Here is a 26,112-nt window from a genome sequence, read left to right on the forward strand (position 1 = left end):
CCTAGAAACTTCATTAAGGTCCTGATCTGAGTGTTCGTGAATGTTAACTAACGCTGCATGTGATGTTTTTTTGTTCTAGTGTAACCTGAAGCAGATTTTAGGCAGTAGAAATTAGTTGCTAATTTGGTATATCTGATTTTGTGCAGCTTCTGTTGTAGGACTTTTGTAGTATGTTGTGTCTGCATATAACAAACCTGAGCTGTAAATTAGAGTAGATGTGTATTTGTGCAATAAGGTTATTCTGATGGATTATTTTTTGAGATCTTTTTGGTTCTGAGGTCTTATTCCTCTTTTTATTCTTAACTTAAAAAATAATTCTAAAGACATTTGAAAGAGTTTCCTGTTTGTATCTCTCTCTCTCTCTTTCTCTTTTTTTAAATAGGATAGTGGAGATTATCCGCTAACTATGGCTGGTCCCCAGTGGAAGAAGTTCAAATCCAGTTTTTGTGAGTTCATTGGAGTACTCGTCCGACAATGTCAATATAGCATCATATATGATGAATATATGATGGATACTGTCATTTCACTGCTTACGGGATTGTCAGACTCACAAGTCAGAGCATTTCGGCACACTAGCACGCTGGCAGGTCAGTGAATTTTTCTTTACCTGTTTATTGCTTCTGTGTTATGTTTTGTGTTGCACAGCAAGAAGTTGTTCTGACAGAATGGCTTGATGTTGAGTGTTCAGCTCATGTTTCTTTGTGTGATATGCTTTTCTAATGCAGCTAGTTTTGGTACAGCTTACAGTACGTTACTCAGAGTTACTTTAAAGCTTTCCTTACCAGCTGTGTCTAGTACTTCATTTGTTAGCTTTAAGCCTACTAAGAAAAGCAAATAGAAAAAAACGTTACAAAAATAGAGTCAAACTTCTGTATGCTCTGTATTAAGTCAAACCAGAGTCATATTTTAAATTGGATGCAATTTTTACTACACATTTAAACTGTGCTTTATATAGAGGCCATGGCATAATGTAATTGAAAGTAGCATATCTATTCATTGCATTAGAAATAATTTCAAAGAAATCATCAGTGATACAGTCACTAAATTACTGTATGGTTTTAAATTTTCATTTTACTCAATATTTTCAAGTCTGTCAAGCTATCTAGATATCCGTTATGAGCTAAATATGACATTTATTTAAAACTCCCTGTGATAATGGACAACGATTAGGCTTACTGGATAAGCAACCTGTTAGTCTGCAGAGGTTAATGAAGAAGGGTCTTGGATGGCATCGGGCAGCAGTCCACTTATGTCAGGCTTATTGTAGCAATTTTAATCTGAGCAAGGTGAATTTAAACTGCACATGAAACTGAGTTTATGCCACACTAGAAATAGTTCTTGTTAGTTCACTGGAGCTGTCAGATTTACAGCAAATTTCAGCTCTGGGTGTCTGGTCAGCTGCTAAATTTCAACGGCCATCTTCTTTGAATATACATTAAAACATTACAAATTAGGCTGCTGCTCTGAGATTCCCACTAGTCAAAGCATTTACTGTGGAGGGAGGAACAAAATTGCTTTTTATTTCAAGTGAATATACTGATTCTGCTGTATCATCAACTTGATTGTTGCACCGTACTGCAAATATAAACTTCAGCTCTTCAAAACCACGGTTTGAGTACCTTTTTAAATTTGAGTTGTGCCTGAATGGAAGTTGCTGAAATTGCCCTGTTGCATGTTAATTTCTGTCACACAACGTTTTTTTTTAGTAGTCTTGTTTGCATTTGTTCACATCAGTAGTCAATTCTGTTGATTCTGTGTAGTTATTTCTGCATTTCACATGATCACAGCTTGTATTCTTGATGATTGGGTTTTATATAGGATAGAAAAAGCCAACAAAATCCTTGTATTCCTATTTACTGTTATTTGCAGTAATTTGGCTTCTAAGATTAGCTCAGACTACTTCTTTTCATCTTGATATCCTTAGAGATCACAGCATGTGACAATATTTAGATATATCTGCATGTCTTTATGCCTTGCTCATCAACTTTATGCTAGTGATACACACTTAACAGTGTTCTGCATAAGTCCTGTTGGCTGCCTCCTTGTTTACGGGGTAGGCATATTTGTCTGTGCCCTTTTTAAAAGGGGTGATTAAAAAGTAAAGTCACACACAAAGAAACAAAACCAAGTATTTTTACATTTCGGTTGGTTGTCTTTTAGTTGGCTAATATTGCTTTTCTGCTTTTGCATGTAAAGGAGTAGTTAAGTTGCCTAATTAAAATGAAATTGATGGGCAAAGAGTGGTTCAGTATGGTGGGCGGTAGTTGTCTAAAACATTTCCTTTTGAAGAAAAAAAAGCTTGTGTGTTTTAGGTTGAATGATTGGGCAATATGACTCTTAACTGATTCTCATAATGGAATCCTTTCAATGTTTCCTGGGCTACATTTATAAATCTTACATTCCACATATTTTTTGGGGGGAAGCATGTCCTATATATCCATTCAACAATAATGTTGATAGTATTAAAAAATAACAAAGAAACAAAAGGTCAGTGTGTTATCTACTGTGTTGTTAAGTAATCGTGCAGAACAATTTCAGTAAAGGAGTAGCACTACATAAAACAGTGCTGAAGACCTGAAGCTTGCGAATCAAGAAATCTACAGTGAATATATTTTCATAAATACAAAAGATGGTGACAGGAGGGGAAGTATCAGGATGTTTATCTATCATCCTTCTTCATATATAGGTAACTGATAAATAATCTTTACTATTTTTACTGTTTTGTAGCCATGAAACTGATGACTGCTTTAGTGAATGTGGCATTAAATCTTAGTATTAACATGGACAATACGCAACGGCAGTATGAAGCAGAAAGAAATAAAATAATTGGGAAACGGGCTAATGATAGGCTGGAACTCTTACTACAGAAAAGAAAGGAGGTTAGTGCTTTTGTCTTCTCATGTGCTTTATGACTGCTGGAGGATGAATGTTGATATATGACAAACAATAATTATTTTTGCCCTGTAAGGTTTTTTTTGTTGTCCTTTTTGTAAAGGTAGTTAAAAGTCCCTCTGTTTCATTCTTTAATTCCTTCATATTTTTAATATTTGAAAAACTTAATCACTTTGAAAGTGTTTCTTTCTGTTTTTCTGTAAAAAGAGTTAAATTTCAGATAGTGCCATTAAAATTAAGAGAGACTGGAATTGGTAATAGATAACATTTTGTTGTATTTCCTGACTAGTTTTCTGAACAGCTGAAATATTCAACAACAATTTCCATGCCTTGACTGTTTTTGGCTTCTAGAGAACCTGTCAATCGTGGTGCAAAATGCTGCTGTTACGATGTCAGTATCAATCTCAGAATAAACTGTTTTAGGGCTTCTGATAGGGTCCTTTTTTCTACAGAAATCACTAAACAAATTGAAAATGCTATCTGCTTCTATTTTCTTTATTTCTGTGTGTAAGGGATTTGCTGATTCATTGCTGACAGTGCTGTCTTGTTGAAAGCTCTAGCTCATTCAGGTTTTGGTTTTTATTTTCTGGGGAACCGGGAGAGTTTTTTGCTTTTTAGACATGAGAAATAACTTTCTGATGATTAAAGGGGGAACATCTCTCCTTTGGTATTCAACTTTTTGCGTTGTTACTTGTTGCATTTTTACTGCCTCGAAAATTTAGTTTTTTGTTTATGTCCCAAAGATCTTGCGGTTTGAGACTGATCTCTTAAATACCCAAGCAGTACCATTAAATGCAATTGTGCTAGATGTGTGTGCAGGACTAGTTCTGTTATAGGTAATACATGGATACAGAGAGAAATGCAGTGATGTTGAAGTGGAGACTTATTCCCAATCTCGATTGTTCATATGTATATTGGCCTTTAGGATTTCTTACAAGCTTTTCTAGCTTTGGTTGTGATTTTCAGTTTTTCTTGTACTAAGTGAAAGTAAGCTTCAAAGTAACATTCAATCAAATGTTTAATTTCAGGGTTTATTTCATTTATAACAGCCTTCTCTAGTACAGAAATTTATTCTATTTGTTGATTATTTTTTTTGCAAGTCTCTCATTTTAATATTTTTTTTTTCCCCTCTCACTCCACTTCAGAAGACAGGTCTTGTTAGATATTTTGGCTTGTTAGTCTTTTTATTCTTGCTGTATTTCTTTATACTTTTTCTTTTGCTTCTAATTCCAAGATCTTGTGATGCTATGGAAACTGTTGGTTCTTATTCTTTGTTTAAAATTGTGTAGGGAGAGGTCTCTATCTTTTGTAACACCCACCCACTCCAGTATTCTGTCTGAATAATGTCTCTTTAGGGTTTATTTGGTTGTTGTTTTTTGTCTGATTTTTGTTTTTTATATATATGTTAATTTGGTTTACTGGAAAGCCTATATTTGCAGTCATTGGCTATTCTCATTAACATTGGCTTATTCTGTCCCACCTTAATAGTTCAAATTGCAAAAAGAATGTGCTTCTCTTCTGACAATATTTACTTAACTTCAGATCTTTCAACTGACTTTCTTGCACTTTCAAAGCAAATGCAACTTTCTGTGTTTTAAAAGATTATGGATCATTTTTCAAATCCTTCGCGTGTTGTCTCCTACGTTACTTTTCAGTTCCATATTCATAAATTCTTTTTTCCTGCCATTACTTTGTTTCTGGATTTTTTTTTCCTCTCTGATGATGTTATGGCCGAGGTGGAAAGAAGCGTGCAAAATGGTATATACTCTGCTCATGCAGCCACTTGCAAAGTGCTTGATCTATATTTTCTCTATATAGATCCTATACTTTTTAGGACAAAGAACAGTCTCTCTGTTATTTCACATTTTTCATATGTTATTTCACATGATTTAGATATTGACCTAGTGTAATACAGGTTCATAAAGAACATAGCATATATATTAAAAATTGGGCTAAACATTAGGCTTAATAAGTCACTCACTAGAAAATTAAATCAAGTTTCCTTACAAATAATTTCTGAAGGGGCCTGCAGAAACCTTAGCTATCTTTGCCACAGTTGAAGAATTTCAGTGGTCAGAATTACCAAAACTTACATGCTGTAGTAGATGAAATTTATTATAGTGTATTGTACTGAGAAATACATTTGTAGATATTTCAGGAAGGGATTTAACACCCATACTTGTGAAGTAAACGTTCATTTAGTTTAGTTTCTCTAGCATCAACACCGTGTGATCTGACTGCAGAAGTGGTGATGCGTATTTATGTACTCTGTTCGTTCTTTCAGCTCCAGGAAAATCAAGATGAAATAGAAAACATGATGAATGCAATATTCAAAGGTGTTTTTGTGCATAGATACCGGTAAGCTTTATTTATTAATTTATTTTGGAAGCTGGTGACTTGTTACTTGTAATTATTCATCTCCTTGCTCCTATTGTTCTGCTTCTCTCCACAGAGATGCAATTGCTGAAATAAGAGCTATCTGTATTGAAGAAATTGGAATATGGATGAAGATGTACAGTGATGCCTTTCTCAATGACAGCTACTTAAAATATGTAGGGTGGACTATGCATGATAAGGTAAGCTGCGCTGAAGGTAAGGAATGGAATATCAAGCGTAAGTCCACGTTTTTGGATGTTGATCTTGCCAAATCGGGTTCTGACCTCTTAGCTGTTCTAATCAGTCACTACTTTTCTTATCACTCACAAGCACTAGTGTTTAACATATGTATAAAATACTGATAAGGTTTGAATGGTTTTAGAGAGCATGTACAGATTTTTAAGGAAATGTTACTTGTAAGGAAATGGCCTTTTCTATTTATCTAGTTACTTATTTTTGTTGATGCAGATTTTTATTCTGTAATACTTAACTATTTAAATTGAATGCATTTCATATGGAATAATCCAATCGTGTGTAGCCAGACAGTTTCTCTGTTTTGCCAAGTTAAGAATCTGTTCTAATATTACAAGGTAACTTAAAAAGCACGTGAAAAGAAATCCCTTTTGGTGATGAGTGCCCCGAGCTGTTACTTAAAAGCTAAAGATTCATATCTGCTTGGAGTGGTCAAAAGACATAGCTTATGAATGATCCTTGATTCATTGTAGACTCAGCAGATTGTCTCAACTCTTGTGTTGGAGATTTGTTTCAAGCTACTGAACTTTAAGTAAAACAAATAAAGGATTTTTGCTCATGCTTTTTATGGGTTTGGCATCACAAAACAATAACCACTGGCAGTGGTGTGATAAGAAACTGTGAAGTCTAAACACTAAACTTCTGCAAAGTGTTTGTATCTGTATCTTACAACATGTTCTCTGCTACAGGAAAAAAACGTATTTCAGAAGGAATACTTGTTTGTCCCTGTATCTACTTGGTAATTCTGATCCAATAAGAGATAGTTAGTTATTAATGATATACGTGTTGCCAGCTTTAATTAAGTGAAAGGAAATATGTTGAATTCTACTTCAAAAATGTCTTGAGATTTAAAATACACTTGTTTCAGTCTTTAAAGATGTATCTTGACTTAGAGATACCAACTGCAGTAAGACAGATTTTTCTTCACTTGTTACAAATGGACATATTCTAATGTCATTAACATGATATTGATAGTATATCTTGACAACATTTCATCTTTGAATTAATTCAGACTGCAAAAGAATCTTGTCATGTCTGATTTGAAGATCACATCTATATTCTATACTTGATTTTTAATCCAGTTCTTAATTTTATTTTAGCAAGGGGAAGTAAGGCTGAAATGCCTAACTGCTCTGCAAGGGCTTTACTATAATAAAGAGCTTAATTCCAAATTGGAACTCTTCACTAGTCGGTTCAAGGTTAGTGTGGCTTCATATTTTTAAGAACATTAAAAATATATGTATTTTTATTTATATTTCCTATCTTTGCTCTTTGAAAATAATCGTCTTTTGTGTTCTTAGGATAGAATTGTGTCTATGACTCTTGACAAAGAATATGATGTTGCAGTCCAAGCAATAAAATTACTCACTCTTGTTTTACAGTAAGTATATCTCCTTACATGACCTATAACAAACACTAAAACACAGAAGTATTTCTGACATATGTGGGCATGGACAGTAGCCTGACAGAATTCAGATAATCTGTAGTCTAGAGAAGTGTCTCTGTTTCTTACACTAGAATAAACTAGAATTGTGGAAGTAATCTGGCTAAAACAGTGTTGTTACTTACCCACCACAGTTAAATAAAGAGATGTAGAATTGAGTCTCTCAAATCTGAAGCTATTGTGGAAGATTTGAACTTGAGAAAATAAATATGGGGTCTCCTGAGCAGTAGTTGAACTTCTGAGCCTAACCTTTTACCAAATGCTCATGCTGTATAGGTAACTGCTGTTTAGCAAGATTTTGGAACCAAGATACTTTGGTTTTATTTTTAGGATGCACATTTGAAGGAAAAGCTTTAGCTTCTCCTTCATTTCTATCTCCCATCACTAGAGTTCATGGTTTTTTTTTGAGTCAGCCTCTTTTTCTTTCCTTCATCCCATCCCCACCCCTAGGAGTAGTGAAGAAGTTCTGACTGCAGAAGACTGTGAAAACGTCTACCATCTGGTTTATTCAGCTCATCGGCCAGTAGCAGTTGCCGCAGGGGAATTTCTTTATAAAAAGTAAGAGGGGAAATTAGTTTTTTACTTTTCTTGTAGATTTTAATGTGTGCATTAATACTATGATTCTGATCAGCTTTAATTAAGAAAAATTGAATAATGAAGTGGCCTTAAGAAATAACTTCTAGAAAATACTAATGTAGTTTTTCTGAATAGAAAATCAGAAGTAATTTTGAAGCCTACATTTTAAAAGCTTCTATGTACAGAATAGATAGTACAAGCATTCATCTGTTGTCTTCTTCCCCTTCCTTACTATGTTTTTTGAGACATTTAAAAATGCTCATGTAGTAGATAAAGTTTGTACTTCTGTCATAATAAGTATTTTTTCCCCAAAAAAGTTGGATCAGATGACCATTTCATGAAGTATTTTTCTGTAAAACAAACAAAATTTGTTCAACACCTTCATCAAATGTTTAGGAAAACAAGATAGTTTCCATCTAATACTTTTTAGACCTTTTCTTAGTATTTCTTTGCTGCTTTAAAGTCTCATATGGGGATGTTCAATAAATGCTAGTATTTGCAATTATCGCTGATTTTGTACAGTTTTTTTTTATAATTACATGTTCCACTGGATGCTGTCAGTAAAAGACCAACTCAGCAAATACAAAATTGTTCAAATAACATTTGTTCCAAATTACTTCAATTCAAAATAAAACATAGAGCTGTGCACTAAGATATTAAGTGTCCATCTGTGAAAACAGTACATAGATATAAAATGACTGTGGCAAAAGCAATGAAGAAGAAATTTGTCCTGAATTTTTTCTTCTTTTAGGCTTTTTAGCCGCAGAGATCCTGAAGATGATGGAATACTTAAAAGGAGGGGAAGACAAAGTCCGAATGCTAATCTTGTGAAGACATTAGTGTTTTTCTTCTTGGAAAGTGAAGTAAGTTGGTTTCATGGGTGTTTTTTCAGTTTGCTTTTTGTTTTTATTCCCCCCTCCCCCCAATCAGTTAATAACTATGAACCTGTCCTAGTTTTTCTCCATTACTTGAACAGTCCAGAGGACATAAGGGACAGTTTTGTGTGGTTGTGTTTATTTGTAGGACCTGTTTTGGTAGGTACATAATGTTGAGACAGGCTGTAAGCTCTCTGACAAATATTTTTCCCCCATTCTTCATGGTAACGTACAGGTGAAAAGAGATTCTGATTTAGGAACTCTGTAAGGAGGTTAAAAAAAAAAAAAAGCATACGAAAATAAGAAGTTACCAAATATGCTCAAGATCCTATCAAGTGCTGAGAACCTCCTTTAGGTGAAAGAATTTAGGATTTTTGCTATTTCTTAGGATCACTGTTAGGGCTAGGCTTGCAGTTTTTGAAAGTTGGTCACACAACTAATGGTGTTAACCCTGTTCCAGAAACTACAGACAGGTGTTTTTGTATTCTACTGTTTCATACTCCTAGAAACTAAAAGTAACTCTGTAAAGGTCAAATAGGGGAAGAAAACACAACCAGACAAGGAAGCAAAACAAAACAGTGAAACAAACAAAGAAACACGCACAAAGCCCCTCCAGATTCTGATGGATCTTGCAGCACTTAATACTCTGTAATAGTTGAGATGGATTTATCTGTTACATTACTTGGGGAAGAGGGATTTCTGTTGAATCAGAGAGCTCACAGCATTTCTATGTTGTGTTTTTTTTTCTTTTTTTGCCATGGACAAGAGCCAGCAAGGAAAATACCCTGTATTGTAGCAACTTCTGGAATGAACTTCATTACTAATGAAGAAAAATACTTATTTTCTTACTTACGTTCTTATTTTAGTTGCATGAACATGCTGCTTATCTTGTGGACAGCATGTGGGACTGTGCAACAGATCTCTTGAAGGACTGGGAATGTATGAACAGTCTTCTGTTGGAGGAACCTCTCAATGGAGAAGAGCGTAAGAGATTTCAGTAGTTCTTCTGTATATTGCTAAGCAGCTTCTATTGGGTGTGACTTATAAGGAAACAAGATGCTTACATTTATGAGTACCTGTACATTCTCTATTTTTGAATGACTATAATCACTAATTATGAAATGTGAGGACGAGAAGAAAGAGATCACTTCTGGTATGGAAGCGAGGTGCTGAAGAAGAGAGGTAGGGAGTATGGGAGAAAAAAGAGGGAATAACCATGCAGTGTCCAATTGTCTTGTTGTTCAACAGGTTCTGGCTGCACTTTTGGGCTTAAAGAAACTAATTGCTTGTGAAACTGGTTCTTTTACTCAATGTTAAAACTATCATATGGAAAAACACTGTCATTTTCTTAACTGTAAAAACAGAAAAGCTGAGATAATTCTGTAATTTATGGGTACTAGTAAATGGACCTCAGAATAATGAGAAAGATCTAAAATGATTATAAAACTTGATAGTCTTTTCATCTTGCCCCATGACTCGTCCATTGATATCCCCTCAATTGTAAACATTTTCCTGTGCTGTTTTAAAAGGTGCTTATATTCTCCATCTCCTTACCCCTTTATTTACTTATTTATTGTTCAAAAAAAAAAAAACCGTTTTGCTTCTTGGTTATTTGTATTTGTGGAAACTCACAAATAAATTCAGCTGTATTATAACATCTGTTTCTTGAAATTTCAGCTCTAACAGATAGACAGGAAAGCGCACTGATTGAAATAATGCTTTGTACAATTCGGCAAGCAGCTGAATGTCATCCTCCAGTGGGAAGAGGAACAGGGAAAAGGGTAGGAACCAAAAACCTGCTTATGTAGACATGTGGAAGTGGCTTTGTGGGGACAGTGTGGGGAGAAGGAGACAGTCATAGGCTGTTGCTGCTGAAGGGACTGAGTTCAGAAATTGAGTGTGTTACCACAGCCTCCAGTGTCTGACAGCCTTGGTTTGTTCACTTGTTCATGACTTTGGCACATAATTAATATTGTTTGGTCTACTGTCTTTGGTTTTGCTATTAAAAGTATTACAAAATTGATTTTAAAAGAAGGTTGGAAAGAAGACCAAATTCAGTATGTGAAAAAACTATAAGGCTATTTTCAATTTTAAAGAGCACAATAAGAGAGAATTAGGTATATTCCATAGGCTCTTTGGAAGGACCACAGTCCAACCAATTGGCTTTTTTTCTGATTATATGAAGTTTAGGCAGCCTTCTTTTACTGAGACATTAAGCTGGGAAGGGAACTGCTTTCAAGACTTGTGCAGCTGTTGGTGAAAAACCTATGTAGGTACAGACTGAACATTTACTCAGATATGAAGATCAGATTGGCATATGAATTGAATAAATATTAATCATTAAAATTGTAAGCAAGTTGGAAAAATTGCTGTTCTTTCATTATCAAGAAAAACATTCTGATCACAGTGTTTTGTTGCAAGGAAGGTAAACTTTTTGTCTAGATTGTCAGTTCTGTTTTGAGCATAATCTCAGTAGTTTTAGGTGCAACTCTTAATTGCATTTTCTGAGTGCTGAAAATTTTTATATTGACTTTTTTTCATTGATATTTTATAGTGATGCTAGAAGGTTGTAGTTGTAAAATTCTTACAATACCAATGATTTAGGTGCTGACAGCGAAGGAAAAGAAAACCCAGTTGGATGACAGGACAAAAATTACAGAACTTTTTGCAGTGGCACTTCCACAGTTGTTAGCAAAGGTAAGTTTAATTCCGTTTCTTGCTGATAAGATGCTGTTAAAATGTTCAACGAGAAGTATAATTTCTGTAATTAACTGTATGGCTTACACAAGTTTTCATTTTTTCTTACGAGTCTTTATTAATGTTTGATTGTTCTGTGATGAATTCTGTGATATCATATCCAAGATTATTTTCATTTGAACTCTTTATTTTTTCCTTGTCAATTTTACAGTATTCTGTAGATGCTGAAAAAGTCACCAACTTGTTGCAGTTGCCACAGTACTTTGATCTGGAAATTTATACAACAGGGCGACTAGAAAAGGTAAGGTAACATCCCTTAACACTTAACAGAAAAGGCGGGGTGGGGTGGATGGGGAAAGGGACACATGACAACAGAATTTAGACTTCCTCATTGGAATTTCAGTCACCATTGTAAGTGCCATGTTTTTCATTAAGTGTGACTTGCTCTATCAAAACCCTCGTTGAGGATAAGACCTGAACATAGGTGTCCGGCTGCTGTTCTTAGCTTTAGAAGGCCTGTTTTGGCCAGTTGTAACAGAATCTCATCAGGTAGATTAACTTAATGCAGAAGCGTTTATTGTTGTGTTAGGGTCGTGTTTGAGGTATGCTGTTTGAGAGAGGAAGCTTATAGAAATGGCTTGCTAAATTTTCTTTTTCTGATCACTGAAGCTAGTAAACCACAATCTTCATTGCATGAGAAAGTGGAAAACTACCAGATCGCAAATTACGTAGTTACTGCTCTGTTTATTAGCTGTGGTAATGAAGCTGGTGTAAGCTGTTCTTGTCTGTTTTCTCCTTCTAAGACGCACCAACTTGCTGCATTGTGAAACAAGTAGCTGGAAACGATTAGGGTCAAATAGTAATAAAATATTTAGTTGACAGCATAGCCTAGAGGGCAGTGAGTGACTTGGGGTGAGGAGAGGCAACAACTGAAGTTGGTTTCAGTGCTAACATTTCACATGAAACTAATTCTCCATTTACGCAGCTTTTAATACCATGTATAAATGTTTTCGTGGGTGGGAGATAAATGCTTCTGTGTCATTTATCTGTCATTTCAAATTTAAGTGTTAGATAAACCCATGCCAACAACTGCAAATTTTTAATAACTTTTTAAAAAAATAGATTGAATTTTCAGTCTTTGACAAGCTCCTACTTAATTAATAGTGAGTTAAAATTTACCCCAAAGTATCACCTGTTTTCTAGAACTGTTTTGTATTCTGTATCAAGCTTTAAAAAAAAAAAAAGTAACAAATTGAATTTTAAAACTCTGTAAGTTTTATCAATTAAGGGTTTTTTTTTTTTTTTTTTTTTTTTTTGCCTTGTTGTTCTTGTAGCATTTGGATGCCTTACTGCGACAAATCCGGGATATTGTGGAGAAGCACACAGACATAGATGTTTTGGAAGCCTGTTCAAAAACATACCATGCTCTCTGTAACGAAGAATTCACAATCTTTAACAGGGTTGATATTGCAAGAAGTCAGTTAATAGATGAATTGGCAGACAAGTTTAATCGACTTCTTGAAGACTTCCTGCAAGAGGTATTTTAATGTGCAAGATCAACTTTTCCTGCCCTTGTAAATATTTCCAGCATGTTTTTCTGACTTGCGAAATTCTGAGGTCAAGCATAATAATACAGCAGTATCATTGCTGTGATTATGTGACTGTTTCTTTACATCAGGACAGTGATTCTTTAGCCTCTTTTTGGACAAGTATTTTTGGGGAATTTGAGATAAATTTCAGATAAACTATGAAATTGTTTGAATTTTCCACCTTTGCTATAGAGATTGTAATTTTGAGAGATGTAGCATTGTAGTTCTGCTAGGATTCTCAGATGTACTAGTGTTGCCAGTCTTGCCTGTGATTGATCTTTTATCAACAACAATGTGCAAAATTTCTGGAAAATGCTTTCCATCCTTGAATGTATTTAGTAGGTTAAAAATAATTTTATTCCTATTCTTTGCTGCTTAAGAGAGAGAACTTCCTGGTATGTTGTTTAACGTCATTAAGTTCCTCTGATATTGAGACATTCATACGGGACATTTAGACAAAACTTGTTTCTCTTCCTCCTTATCTGTGAAAAGGAGCACGGGAAGCATCTTGTTGATAACTTCTTTGTTCACACCTCTCGGCAGCAGACTTATTTGGTCATGCTTTGCTCCTCTTCCTCTTGCTCATTGGCCTGAGATCACTAGATGTATGTGGGCCAAGTAGGAAACGTGCCTGGTAATCATTTAGTTCCCTGTTTGTGAGGAAGAAGAAAAAAAAAAGAATGAGGGGTAAAGCAAGGAAATGAAATGTCAAACAGCTGACTAGAAGGAAAATGACAAATAACTCTGGTAGAATTGTTGAAATCCATAGTGCTTTGGTCATGTGCCACCACAGAACAGGAAAATACGCGGCAGTTGCAGTGTGACTGATACACCAATACTTGCGTTATAGCTGGTGTACTGAGGGGGGTTTTCTGTGACCTCAGATGGCTTATCCTGTGTACCTAAATAGATACCGTTTTGCACCTTTTCTTTGTACTGCTTTTCTCTTTCCAAGTACAAATTTGTCAGGCCTTGTGGGACCATCAGAACTTCCTTTACCCCTCTTAGAGGCTTAGTTCTGCGATTAAAGATTGAGGTACTGACCCGTGGCCCGTCTAGTCCAGTATCTATTGTCTGACAGTGGCCTCTGCTGGATTCTTCAGAGAAAATTGAAATACCTACATAATACGCAGAAATCTAGGCTGCCTGAATACGTTCTTCCTTCCCCCTGCACTCCTCACCATATTTTTCCTTGTGCTGCTGTGTTACTTCTAAACATGAAAGCTGATTGCCTTTTCAGCAGTTTGGGGCATGCAATGCATTACTTTCTCCCCCAACCCCTTCAAATCTTCTAAAAACGAGTATGTCATTGATAAATAATTTAGATAAAGTTATTTTTGCCTTTTTTCGCCCCTCTTCTTTGTGACTTATTACAATGTGGTTTTTAAATAGGGGGAGGAACCTGATGAAGATGATGCTTATCAGGTCTTGTCAACATTGAAGAGAATCACTGCTTTCCACAAGTAAGTAGGCTTCTGCACATAACTGTCAGGGTTTGTGTTGTATGATTTGTTTTTGTAGTAGTTTGTGTTTTGTTTTTAAAATTTTAGACCTATAAAATTTTATGGAACTTTTTGTTTGTTTTAGTGTGAATGGTGGAGTGTTGTGCAGAACATGGCACATCTCTTGAATATATAAGGAGAGAGAGACGCAAAACTGAAATCTTTTTTGGTTTGGGGGAGGTTGTATATGTGTATATACATATACGAATGTATTTTTTTTTTTTAAGTGAAGCTTTTAGTAGTTGTTAACATTGAATTTCAGAAGTGGTGTTTCTTTTACATCTCTGTTTCATTTCTAATGCTTCTAGTGCTCACGACCTATCAAGATGGGACTTGTTTGGCTGCAACTACAAGTTATTGAAAACTGGCATTGAAAATGGAGACATGCCAGAACAGGTTTGTAGCTAAAACGTGTTCTTTAGGTACAACAGTAAATAGCTTTTGTTGCTGACTTCTATTGGCCTCTTTTTAAATTAAATTTTTTTTTTTTTTGATTTCAGATTGTTATTCATGCACTGCAGTGCACTCATTATGTAATCCTTTGGCAGCTAGCAAAAATTACTGAAAGCAGTTCCACAAAGGTATGCCTTGTTCCAGTCGTGTTAGTAAACAAATGTTTGTACGTACCTGCAGTGTCATCAAACAGGAAATGTGATGGAATCAATTAAAGCTCAGAATTTTTTTATACATACACCTGTTGAAAGCTGCATTCCTAAGAAATTCTTCAGAATTCATCATTTTAACAATGAAATACTTGGCTTTTAAATCATATTTCCCTAAATTGTTATGTTTATTATTGACACACAAACACTAAGTTGAAAGAATCTTAAGTAACTGAATATATCTATTGTAATCATGGAAGACAAACCTCTGGCAAATGTCATTTTTCTAATTTTACTTCTTTAAAAATCTCAGAGAAGGGATTGCAGTTTCTTGTGTCCATGGAATTAACATGTTGTAGGCGTCTGTCATAGTTTACTGGACGGAAAAGGACTCAATTTGCAATCAACGAATTGTATTATTTTTTTAAATTAATATATTAGCAATTAATTATTACAATGAGTTTGTTTTAATGTGAGGATATATACATTTTTGCCTTTTTTCTTTGTTTCTGGGTATGGTAGTGTGGTTATCCAAAGTATCATAGGAGTAGAGAAGCATGATATGTAACTTGAGCTATTTTTTTTAATAACAGAGAACACCTATGTGAGATCATAGTGTCTTCTTTTTATATTTTTAATCATGTTATGACTTCATTAATCCAATGAGTAATTGCGGCCTTTCTGACTCAGTCATTAGAGTCTGAAGTTCTGCTAAATGCAAAATTCTTCAACACGTGCTGGCCAACTAGTTCATCATCTTGCTTTTAACAATTAGTAAAAACAGAATATCAGATACAAATTCATACATAGATTGTTGAGAACTATTTATGTGAGTGAAGGATTTGGAAGATTTATTAGCTTATTCTTTTAAGGGGAAGCAGCAGTCTGAGTTTTTGGTAGCAATGATTAAGACTTTATCACAAACCTGACTGCAGAAGCTGAACTAAATATTGAAAAGTTAGGTTAGAAATGAAGATTAACTTAGCTATTGTGCAGTAAAATGTAATTTGTAATACTTTTCAGCAGGAATGAAAAGAACTTGGAAAAAAAATAGTCCTTTATTAAGACTATTTCTGCTCCAATGTAATAAGATTTGGTAAATTAAAGCTTTTACAGTTGTGGTTGAGAAGTTAAACCTGTTTTATTATATTTAACTGTTTGACTGCTGCCAAATATATAACAGGTATGTACAGAAGTTCCATTGACTTAGGTTCAATGTCAATGGAACATAACAGCAAAGAATTTGACACACAGAACCAGAAGTGACAGGAATGTACTGTGCCTAAAGATTTTTGTTCCATAACAAAAATTAAATTCTAGCCCTGTGCTGTCTGTGAACAGGTTGACTAAGTATGAGAAGTAGCTTCATGATGCAGGCTGTTGAAAGTAATAAATATCAAATTAATTATATATTTTTTTAAATTTAAAAGAATAATTCTCTATAAAAGGGAGAATATATTCTTGTGTGTAATTCTCTTAAGATTGGTATAGCAATCTGGATGGTAAATGTTGAGAGAGAACCTTGTATGTAGTGAAAGCGTTCTAAAAACTTACAATATTTAAACTATTTACGGTCATAGTCAATAAGTGGAGGTTGCTTTTGTGACTCCTGTTGAGATTCAATGACGCATTGTACCAATGTGCTACCTGTTTTCTTGAAGGGAGAGACTTGTTTTGTTTTAGATTGCTTGGATAGTTTTTAAATTTCTCAGGGGTATTTCTTCTTTGTCTGGCCTGACGATAACTTGTAATCAGACTTCCCCAGTTCTACACGAGCTAGAATCTTTGCATGTTTAATTGAGTAACTAGAAGTTAGGACACCAAATATGCTATGCAGATGGTATTTGTATCAGTTTGATAATTTATTTGCTCAGTAATCTACTTTTCTGGAAGTCATCGCAAATTTTTGAAGCTACTTTTAAAAATCACTTATTTTTTAGAGAAGAGGGAAAGAAAACCCCAACTCCTACCTGACACTTAGCTTTATCCCCAAGCAGTGAAATAAAAGTATACTACGTAGCTGTGTCTGGTTTAGCTGCACAGCTACCTAAAATCTGTACTTAGGGCTGAAAATACAGATATTTTAAAAAGAAAATGCTTTGTGCACTGTTTTTTGTTGTTAGTATTTATTTTTTTAATAGTTTTGCCAATTTCATCCCAACTTCCATTTCTATTGTAGTACACAGGATGACAAAATTGAGGAAATTGCTCCTTGCTAATTTTGTTTGTAATAGTGAATTTAACTAATGCAGTGGACTTTGATTCGCATCTACGTATGAGGTCTGTGGTGGATAGCTCTGAAAATGCATGCACTATATATGAATATGAAATTGAAAAAGCTGAACAGTTACATGAAATCTTTCTCTTTAAAGGAGGATCTTCTACGTCTGAAGAAGCAGATGAGAGTGTTCTGTCAAATCTGTCAACACTACCTGACCAATGTAAACACTGCAGTTAAGGAACAGGTTAGTGATTGTTGTTTATCCTGATAGTCTTCTAATATTATACTTCTAAAGAAGTGTCAAATACTAGCAAAAGGAACTATTCAAGTTTATGTGAGGATGTGGGATAAGTGTCTTGGATGCTTAGGCTTAATGCCCTTTGAGTCTTCTGTGTACACTGCACTTTTGTATATTTGCCCTCTTTTAAATAATTTAGGTGGGATTTCAAAACCAATTTAAACTTGATTCTTTCTAGTAACTTTAGGCAGCATAAACTTTATTTGAAGGGTGTTTTTTTAATTGTTCTTGTTATTTTATATAAACAATGGGCAGGTGCACTGTAGAAGCATCACAGCTTGTATTTTAGGTGGGATAGTTCAATCTCAAACTCTTGGTTGTCATGTCACACACCTCCAGCGGAGGTGCTTGTGGATTTGTAGACAGAGTTGGAAGGGATGGGAACAGCTATATAGAAGATACAAGTTATTTATTTCTTAGAGTGCTTTTACATTGCCATGTTTCCACTATTATATATATGTAAGGAAGCACTCAAGACCCATGAAGAAAACAACCTTCCTCTCCCCTTCTTGTAAACACATGGGAACATACACGGTCAATTTCACTCTTTCTCTTCGGTATGTTGCTGCATACAGAGTATATTCCTCACTTCAGAACCCTAGGATTTTGTGCATCTATGAATCAAGAGAAAAAGGATGAGTAGTTTGTGTGTTAATGAAAACACATATATGCACTGTAACCTGAGGGATCTCATTGTTGAGAAGAGGCATTCATTTTTCTTGGTCGCCCTTCAGTACACATACACACTGGTGAATTGTTAACAGCATTGGTTCGAGGTGCTTGGAGACCATTCCAGCAAGTGCTTAAAAGCCTCAGCAGTGATGTACTGCTCAGGCTGTGATAGGAGCTTCAGATCTAAGGAGTTAGGGCACTGAGTAAAGCTTCAGATTTTGCTTGAGTTCCAGGGAGCTGCATTCTGATGATTTGTCTTACCAATTTTGTAGTCAGTCCCTCATGTAGTTGTTCCCTGTGGCCGAGAGTTTTAGCTGAAACCAAGTCCTTAGATAATTGAGACGTAAAATATGTAGGTATTTAGTCGACGTCAGGAGTGCCTGGTATCTCAGGTAGGAGACACAAGTCCTGGCTTTTTGAAGGAAAATACAGGCATGAAGGTTTGGGGATTTTTTTCTTCAGTTTTGAACTGAGATATCTTGGGAAATGCTTGTCTTGAGTTCTGAGGGTAACTGGGTCAGCTGTAGGGGCTGGGTCTCTTCCAGTCTGTATTCAAATAGTCCTTCAGCCAGGACATTTGTATGGATTTCAGGATCCACTGAAGAGCACAGGTAACTGATAGCAGGATTAATTCGAAGTAAATGCCATAACAACCTTTAGAAAGCTAAAACAAGAGTTAAAAAAAAAAAAAAAAAAAAAAAAAAAAGTTTAGTATCTCTCTATGAAGAAGGACCAAACTATCTTCTATAGATGTACTTTTAATTTAAACAAATAGGAAGCCCAGGAGCGTTTTGCTATAAAAGGTGATAAAAAAAAAAAAATATATATCCTTGTGCTTGTAGTTGAATATCTAGTCCACTTAGTCGTACAATTGCAGTTTTTGCAACTCTTGCTATAACAAGAATCTTGTTATAAGTTCTTCCTGGAACTGCTTAGGCATGTTTTAAGTCTGAGAGTTAACTAGTATCGAAGTCATAAGGTGTAGGGTGTGAAAGTATGACAAAAATCACTGAAGCTCTGAGTAGGTCTCTTTAAAAATCTACTCTTATTTTAGGGCACATGTCCTAGAAACAAATTGCCTCAGTCACGTAGGGCATGTAGGTGTTTTCCCTTTCTAATCTTCTGGAAGGGAACTTCAAGAGGAGCGTATGTATTTCCATGACCACGAAAATGATAGCATTTCCTTTGAGGAGTTTGAGAACTGATCTTTATGCTAAAATGGTAGTATTTAAGAGATTATGGTGAAAACGATGAGGTGCAGCGTTAAGCAACGTATTGTCCAGTTAGTTTAAAGAATGTCAGTCTGGGTACTGATGTATTCAGACTTCGTGGGGTTGTAGTACAGACATTGAAATCTGATGTCAGGTGGACAAGTTTGCCAGCAAAATGAAGAGGCGGTTGGTTTTTTGGGAGCAAGACAGACCCTAGGATCTGAAGGGATTGAATGTCCTCAGCCATGCTATGTGTTTTCCAGATGTGATCAAAACAATTAGAGAAGTGGAATGTTCTATGGTTGGTGACTGCAGAGTTCTCTAGTATCCTCATGTGACATCCTTCAAGCAGAATTTGAGAGTTTCAGGCTCTTCATATTTCATTCTTAAAATATTTTGATATTTAGTTGGATACATTTGTGCAGCATTTTTATTTAGAGAGAGTCATACAGCAACTTCATGTAGGAAGCTATTCACATTTTAAGTTCCAGTTGGCCTGTTGAGTTGATTAGGACTTGAGGCACCATCATACACCATTGGGCTTTAAATACTTAGCTCAGTGAAAATATGTTATTCTGTATTTAAATAAATTAAAATCCAGTTTCCAAGCAAATATTTATTAAGGCTTCTTTTTAATAGGCTTTCACAATTCTGTGTGACGTGTTGATGATCTTCAGCCATCAGATTATGACAGGAGGACGTGATATGTTGGAACCACTTGTTTACACTCCTGATTCTTCATTACAATCTGAACTACTCAGTTTTATTTTAGATCATGTCTTCATTGATCAGGATGATGATAATAATAGTGCAGGTTGGTGCAAAACTTATGTTTCTTTTATGTTGTTTGCCTTCTAACTAATACATTTGTTTGCCTGTGGTATTTTGTGCCTTTATTTTTTTCCCCTTCTAGCAATGAGAAATGTGCATGAGCAAAGAGGTAGGTTTGTGGGTTTTTTTTTTTAAATGTCAGCAGCCGTTTAAAGCCCTTTATGTTTTGGGGACGTGTAGGGTAATCATGATGAAGGTTTGTTTTCATAGGCACAAATATTATATATCTCAGGAAGAGAGACTTGTCAGTGGGCAATGACGTGCACTGCTGTCAGAATTGAGATTTGATTTTCCTAAACCCTGACCACTATCATTGTATACAATACTTAAACTTGAAGTGTTTAAACCCGACAGTTTTCATCTTCCAAACTCTTTGCAGATGGACAGCAGGATGATGAAGCTAGCAAAATTGAAGCATTGCACAAAAGAAGAAATCTGCTTGCAGCTTTCTGTAAACTCATTGTATATACTGTGGTGGAAATGAATACTGCTGCAGACATTTTCAAGCAATATATGAAGGTAAATCGGAAGGCTAGTGGTTATACTTAGTAGAAGCATTAGAATACAGTAGCTGTGGATTTTTTATTGTTATTTAATTTGTTCCTTGTGAGATAACTGATTTGAAATACGAAGCCTACAAAACTCTGTATCAGTAGAAGGCCTGTTGAAGTTCTCCCTCCATAAGAGGGGGGAAAATAGCTGAGATGGTTTCATAATTCCTATATAGTGGGGGAGCAGGAAGAAAACCTGATAATTGTTTTTACTTTGTTTCTAATAAATTTATTTTCTTAAGGATATCTGGTTGATGGTATATTTTTACCTCAGCTTTAAGTTTATCAGTCTTTTTAAGAATCTTCTCACACAGGTTGACTGGATATCTAGCCTTATCAAATAATTTCAGCTTAAATTTTGTAGAAGAGAAGAAGATTGTTTTGCAAGTTTCCTTTATTTCTCCTAGAAAAACATGTTCCTTGTATCTGCTGCTATTTTTGTTAAATATGAAATCCCTTCTTGCCACCTGGGATTCACAGCTGCACAGTAATATGAGTTCATTTTGTGAACATGTTAAAAACTTGCTTCTTGATGATTACATTTTAAAAACAAAAATAAAAATTCAGGCAGCCAGCTTTTGTATGAGTGTCCTTTATTTATATTCTGAATCGCAAAATAACTACTTGGGACTGTATTAAACTTCAAATACTTTAGAAACTGAACTGGCAGCTGTCTCTATTGGAAAAATTATGATTATGAAGTTGTCCATAAGAGCCTAGTTTAAACAGAGAAAATAGAAAACTCCCCATCAGAGTTACAGTAGTTCCAAAAAAGATTAGATTCTAATCTTGTACCCGGAAGGGGTGAATATGTGCTATTAATAAGTGTGTCATGGCCTTCAAGATAAATAGCTCATTCTGCCTCTAAAGTAATATTGATGACATTAAACAAGAATGAAAATAAATGGAAATAGTTTGATTTTTTTTTTGAGGTATTTTAGGATACAATTTTGATGGTGTAAGCACAAACATGTTAGTTTTTTTTCTTTTCAGAGTGTCTGAATTTTTCTTTTAAATAGCGTAACATAGATGTCATTTTCTGAAGAATTCGGTAGTTATGTTTTCAACTAAAATGGAAAGTTAACCTATTTTGTTTGGATTTTTCCTAGTACTACAATGACTATGGTGATATTATTAAAGAAACAATGAGTAAAACAAGACAGATAGACAAAATCCAGTGTGCTAAAACACTTATTCTTAGCTTGCAACAGGTAAGAATGATTTACAATCTTCTAAGCGTGAAATTCCATGCAGTATATCATGTGCTGTTGTTTAATAGCTAGTGTGAGGTATTAATGAAGAAGCTCTTATGGAAGGTAGATTTGAAAACAAACAAACAATTACTAAGACCAGTTGTGAGTTTGTTTTTTCAGTATTTCTGAATGTTTGGTAGGTGCTTCACCTGTCTTTGAAATTAAAACGTTTTAGTGCTCTCTTCAGTAAATGAGCTTGTCTGTGTGGTGACCTTATGAATTCAGTCAGGAGTTGGATTCATCTGCTCACATGGGCCATCTGCATGAATCTTACAGGATTGAGGAGAATCAGACCAGTAAAGCACATCTCTGCAAACCACTTCAATTCAACATAGATGTGTGCTACTGTTGAAAGGACAATGTATCTCAATTTGTCCTCTCTACCCACCCCTTTGTGTCAGTACTGGAGTTCATACAGCTTACGTGGATCTGGTTGTGAACTAACCAGAAAAAATCCTTAGTGAAGCCCCTAAGCTGGTTTATCCATCTGGATATTATTGCCAGTACAAGAGGAGGATGATACCTTTCCTTTTGATAGCAGTGTGACATTAACTAGCTGATGGAACTACAGCACAAAATATGCAGCTGAAGGCTAGGGTCTCCTTTTACCAATTTTGCTTACTTTTCGCCAGAGTTTGCAAGTATTTGTGATGTCAGGAAAATTCTGTCCTTGTTAATCTTTTCTGTCTCATGAACAGCCTGCCCCATATATTTTAAAGGGCAGACAGAAAATGGGTGTAATATGTGAAATTGCGCACATAATAGGAAGGCAGTCACATAAGCCTAATACAACTACAAGAATAGTAACACAAGGGGACCCGAGTATTGTTATATATCCAAAAACAAACAAACCACAACCAATGGGGGGAGAGGGGGACACATGAAAACACAATCTCCTTAAATTTAAACATGTGAACTAGCATGTTTCTATGAAAACTCAAAACAGAAACCAAGCAGAGAAGGAATACTAGAAGTGACGAGAGATAAAGGGAATAACTAAGTTGGAGTAAGCTGCACCAGCTTAAAAGGAAGCATGCAGCTGTGGGCCAAAGTGTGTCTATAAATGCAAGTTAATGTGCATAGCCTGACTAAACCTGGTTTTGGTTTATTCTCTGTTACATAGGTGGGGAAAGGATGCGTGTATTGCACAAAATTAGAAGATAATAGAAAAATCATCTGTTGAAGAGAATTACAGAGAAATTCAGTAGGGTGTTGAAATAACTGATCTAAAAAAAAAAAGATTATAAAGTTCAGAGCGTTCAAGTTTGCTGGCTGTTGATGAAGAGTTGAGTTTGATCCTCAGTGGCAGAGCTTCTGGTGGCTTTGGCAACTTCCCTGAAGACATGTTTCCATTTTAGAATTTCTTTGCTGTATTTGTATTTGGAAAATACACAAAAATGAGTTATATAGGAGTAGTAGTTTACTGCATTTATTTTTTCTCTGTTAGTGTACACATCAGGGAATCTTACTAATTTTCAGTATTCTCAACTCTGGGATGTCCCACTTAAGGAAGTGCTGAAATCTGTAGTCCAACATAGTTTGTTTGATGCATTCCTTGAAGTGCACATACTGTCCAAGCTTAACTCAAACTTACAAACTCTTCAAGAGTAGCTTTGACTTAGTGATCATAAACTTGTATCTTTACAGATTGTTGATTTAAGAAATAAAGCTGTAAAACACATTTTACTGAAACAGAACTCTGTGCTGTTTGGTCCAAAATTTGTCGTGATCTTTTAATAAATGAAAATCTCCTTTTTCATTTCATACAGCTTTTCAATGAAATGATTCAAGAAAATGGTTATAATTTTGACAGATCATCGCCGACATTCAGTGGCATAAAGGAACTTGCTCGACGTTTTGCTTTAACGTTTGGACTGGATCAGTTGAAAACAAGAGAAGCTATTGCTATGTTACACAAGTAATTGTGTGCTTTGTATTACTGCCATTTTTGTAGCACTTCTCGACTAACATCATTAAAATGTCCTTTCAGTCTTTCAAAACTAGTTTAATATAAACTGCATCAGCACTAAAGAAATTCATTTTAGTTATAACCCTTTTATAAGTTAGGAGGTGACTGTGTCTTTGTTCCTGAATTAAACCCAAATGTCAAATCATGTTTTTCTTTAGCGTCATTGTATAAGCCTGTAAATGATAAGCAGTGTTGATGCTGTCACAAAAAAAGCATTTTAATGTACGTAACAGTAAGAACAGATCCATTTAATTATCAGTGGTGATGATCTTTGCCACCTGCAGAAAACTTGAAACGTGAGTTAGAAACATTAGGACAAAAAGTGCATCCGTGTTCAAATTACGAATTGTGTTCACTTTTTTGCTAGAACACGGAAACACTGAATGGTTGCTCCCTTGAAATAGTGGAAGGTGTTTAGTTTTGATAGCTCCCAGTGCTGATAACTTTTTCTTTAGTTTATGCCTTATGTAAATAAATTTTTAACTTTTTCTTAGGGATGGCATAGAATTTGCCTTTAAGGAGCCTAATCCACAAGGTGAGAGCCACCCACCATTGAATTTGGCATTTCTTGATATTCTGAGTGAGTTTTCCTCCAAACTTCTCAGACAAGACAAAAGAACAGTGTAAGTATTTTCTTAATATCTTTAATATTTGTAATGATAACAATAAGATATCTGTTTGAATATGTATGTATGTGTATGTTGCATTCACCTAGAAAGGAATCTCTGGCACTAAAATACAACTTTACAGTGATGCAGGCAAGCGTAGTCATAAAGGGTAAACTGTATTCACCCTTGTTTTCTCATTCTGTGGTGGATGAACAGAAATCATATTCTGAATTTATTATTGGTTGGTTTTGTTAACTAGGTGGGGAGCCTTGGGTGTTAAATTGAGTAGTTACTTATCTTGACATGTTAACATCATGTTACAGATGTCTTGCATCTTTCTAATTTTTTTCTTCCATTTAAAGGTATGTTTACTTGGAGAAGTTTATGACCTTTCAGATGTCTCTACGAAGAGAAGATGTGTGGCTTCCTCTCATGTCCTACCGAAACTCTTTATTAGCTGGTGGGGATGATGATACAATGTCAGTAATTAGTGGAATCAGCAGTCGAGGATCTACAGTAAGAAATAAGAAAACAAAGCCAGCAACAGGGAAACGGAAAGTACCTGAAGGTAGAACTTCTCTCATTTTAAAACTTACTAGAGTAGATACTCAGAAGCTACATTTGTTGATCCCTGTTTCTTAGCTTGAGAGAATTTGCATGCTTTAATGTATATCTTTAGATAGGATAACTTCGTGTGCATGCCTGCGTTTAGTGGAAAAACTGTTCATCCGAGGAGTCTGAATAACGTAACACTGAGGCACAAAAGGAAGTAATGGGCACTACACTGTGCTAACTTACAGAAAATAAAAGCATTTTAAATAGTATAGTCAGTAGTTATGAATTAAGGCTTTTTGGGGTCACATGTAAGAATTTGTGGTGAAAAGTAAAGAAACTGATTCTCAGGAAGTACATTTGTTTAAACTGTTTAAACATTCAATTTTAGACTAGCTTGAAAAAGTTTCTTAATACCCAGTGTTTTCTTCTAGCTGAAGAAAGCAGCAGTAGTGACAGTATGTGGATGAACAGGGAGCAGACAATGCACACACCAGTCATGATGCAGACACCTCAACTTACTTCCACAATAATGAGGGAGCCCAAGAGATTGCGACCTGAAGAGAGTTATATGGGTGTCTATCCTATGCAGCCTGAACACCACCAAGCTCCACTCGATTACAAGTACGTAAATGAGTAGGTCTGCATTGTGCTAGTTCATACACAAAAACAGTTCATGTTTAAAATAGAATAATGGTCTTTTTAAGCACGCAAGTAACGTGGATGTTGGCTCAAAGGCAACAGGAAGAAGCCGCACGACAACAACAGGAGAGGGCAGCGATGAACTACGTCAAGCTGAGAACCAACTTGCAACATGCTATGTGAGTGACAGTGAAATGTTACTACGGGGGGTTGGGAAGCGTATATTAAATGCAATATTATTCCTGTATTTTTTAAGAGGGGATACATGTTCTAATTCTTCAGTAGTATTTTTTTTGTGAAAGTGCATGGTGATGCATTTAGCATAATATATTCATCTGATCTGATTTCTGTCTTATTTTTTAACTTCAGAAAAATTAACAGTAGTGAACTTTGTAATAAAGGGAACTGGGTGTGTTGTTGAACTGACTGCTGTCTGTGGCAGATACATATAATCAGTGCAACATGCAAAGCACCTTCATTATGTATTCTCAACTGCAGA

The 26,112-nt window shown here is 35.3% G+C and overlaps 1 protein-coding gene across 6 annotated transcripts in view; it reads left to right on the plus strand.

Moving 5' to 3' along the window:
* The window catches only part of STAG2 (stromal antigen 2), a 76,276-nt gene that overhangs the window by 43,725 nt on the left and 6,439 nt on the right, over positions 1-26,112 (plus strand). For 4 of the 6 annotated variants that reach the window (XM_035541429.2, XM_035541427.2, XM_050713357.1 and 1 more), the window contains exons 7-31: positions 383-587; positions 2,728-2,879; positions 5,177-5,250; positions 5,345-5,468; positions 6,621-6,719; positions 6,822-6,901; positions 7,415-7,522; positions 8,292-8,403; positions 9,282-9,399; positions 10,093-10,196; positions 11,020-11,112; positions 11,324-11,413; positions 12,447-12,650; positions 14,094-14,164; positions 14,512-14,599; positions 14,704-14,784; positions 17,178-17,270; positions 19,847-20,021; positions 20,418-20,557; positions 21,699-21,800; positions 23,612-23,760; positions 24,306-24,434; positions 24,782-24,987; positions 25,406-25,595; positions 25,679-25,792. In XM_035541429.2, coding sequence (XP_035397322.1) covers positions 383-587; positions 2,728-2,879; positions 5,177-5,250; positions 5,345-5,468; positions 6,621-6,719; positions 6,822-6,901; positions 7,415-7,522; positions 8,292-8,403; positions 9,282-9,399; positions 10,093-10,196; positions 11,020-11,112; positions 11,324-11,413; positions 12,447-12,650; positions 14,094-14,164; positions 14,512-14,599; positions 14,704-14,784; positions 17,178-17,270; positions 19,847-20,021; positions 20,418-20,557; positions 21,699-21,800; positions 23,612-23,760; positions 24,306-24,434; positions 24,782-24,987; positions 25,406-25,595; positions 25,679-25,792 — 3,101 coding nt within the window. The remainder of the gene's footprint in view (positions 1-382; positions 588-2,727; positions 2,880-5,176; positions 5,251-5,344; positions 5,469-6,620; positions 6,720-6,821; positions 6,902-7,414; positions 7,523-8,291; positions 8,404-9,281; positions 9,400-10,092; positions 10,197-11,019; positions 11,113-11,323; positions 11,414-12,446; positions 12,651-14,093; positions 14,165-14,511; positions 14,600-14,703; positions 14,785-17,177; positions 17,271-19,846; positions 20,022-20,417; positions 20,558-21,698; positions 21,801-23,611; positions 23,761-24,305; positions 24,435-24,781; positions 24,988-25,405; positions 25,596-25,678; positions 25,793-26,112) is intronic. The other 2 variants (XM_035541431.2, XM_035541430.2) reach the window with 1 other exon arrangement.

This window comes from Cygnus atratus, chromosome 13 (genome assembly GCF_013377495.2).
Source record: "Cygnus atratus isolate AKBS03 ecotype Queensland, Australia chromosome 13, CAtr_DNAZoo_HiC_assembly, whole genome shotgun sequence".
In the NCBI taxonomy this organism is placed as follows: Eukaryota; Metazoa; Chordata; class Aves; order Anseriformes; family Anatidae; genus Cygnus; species Cygnus atratus.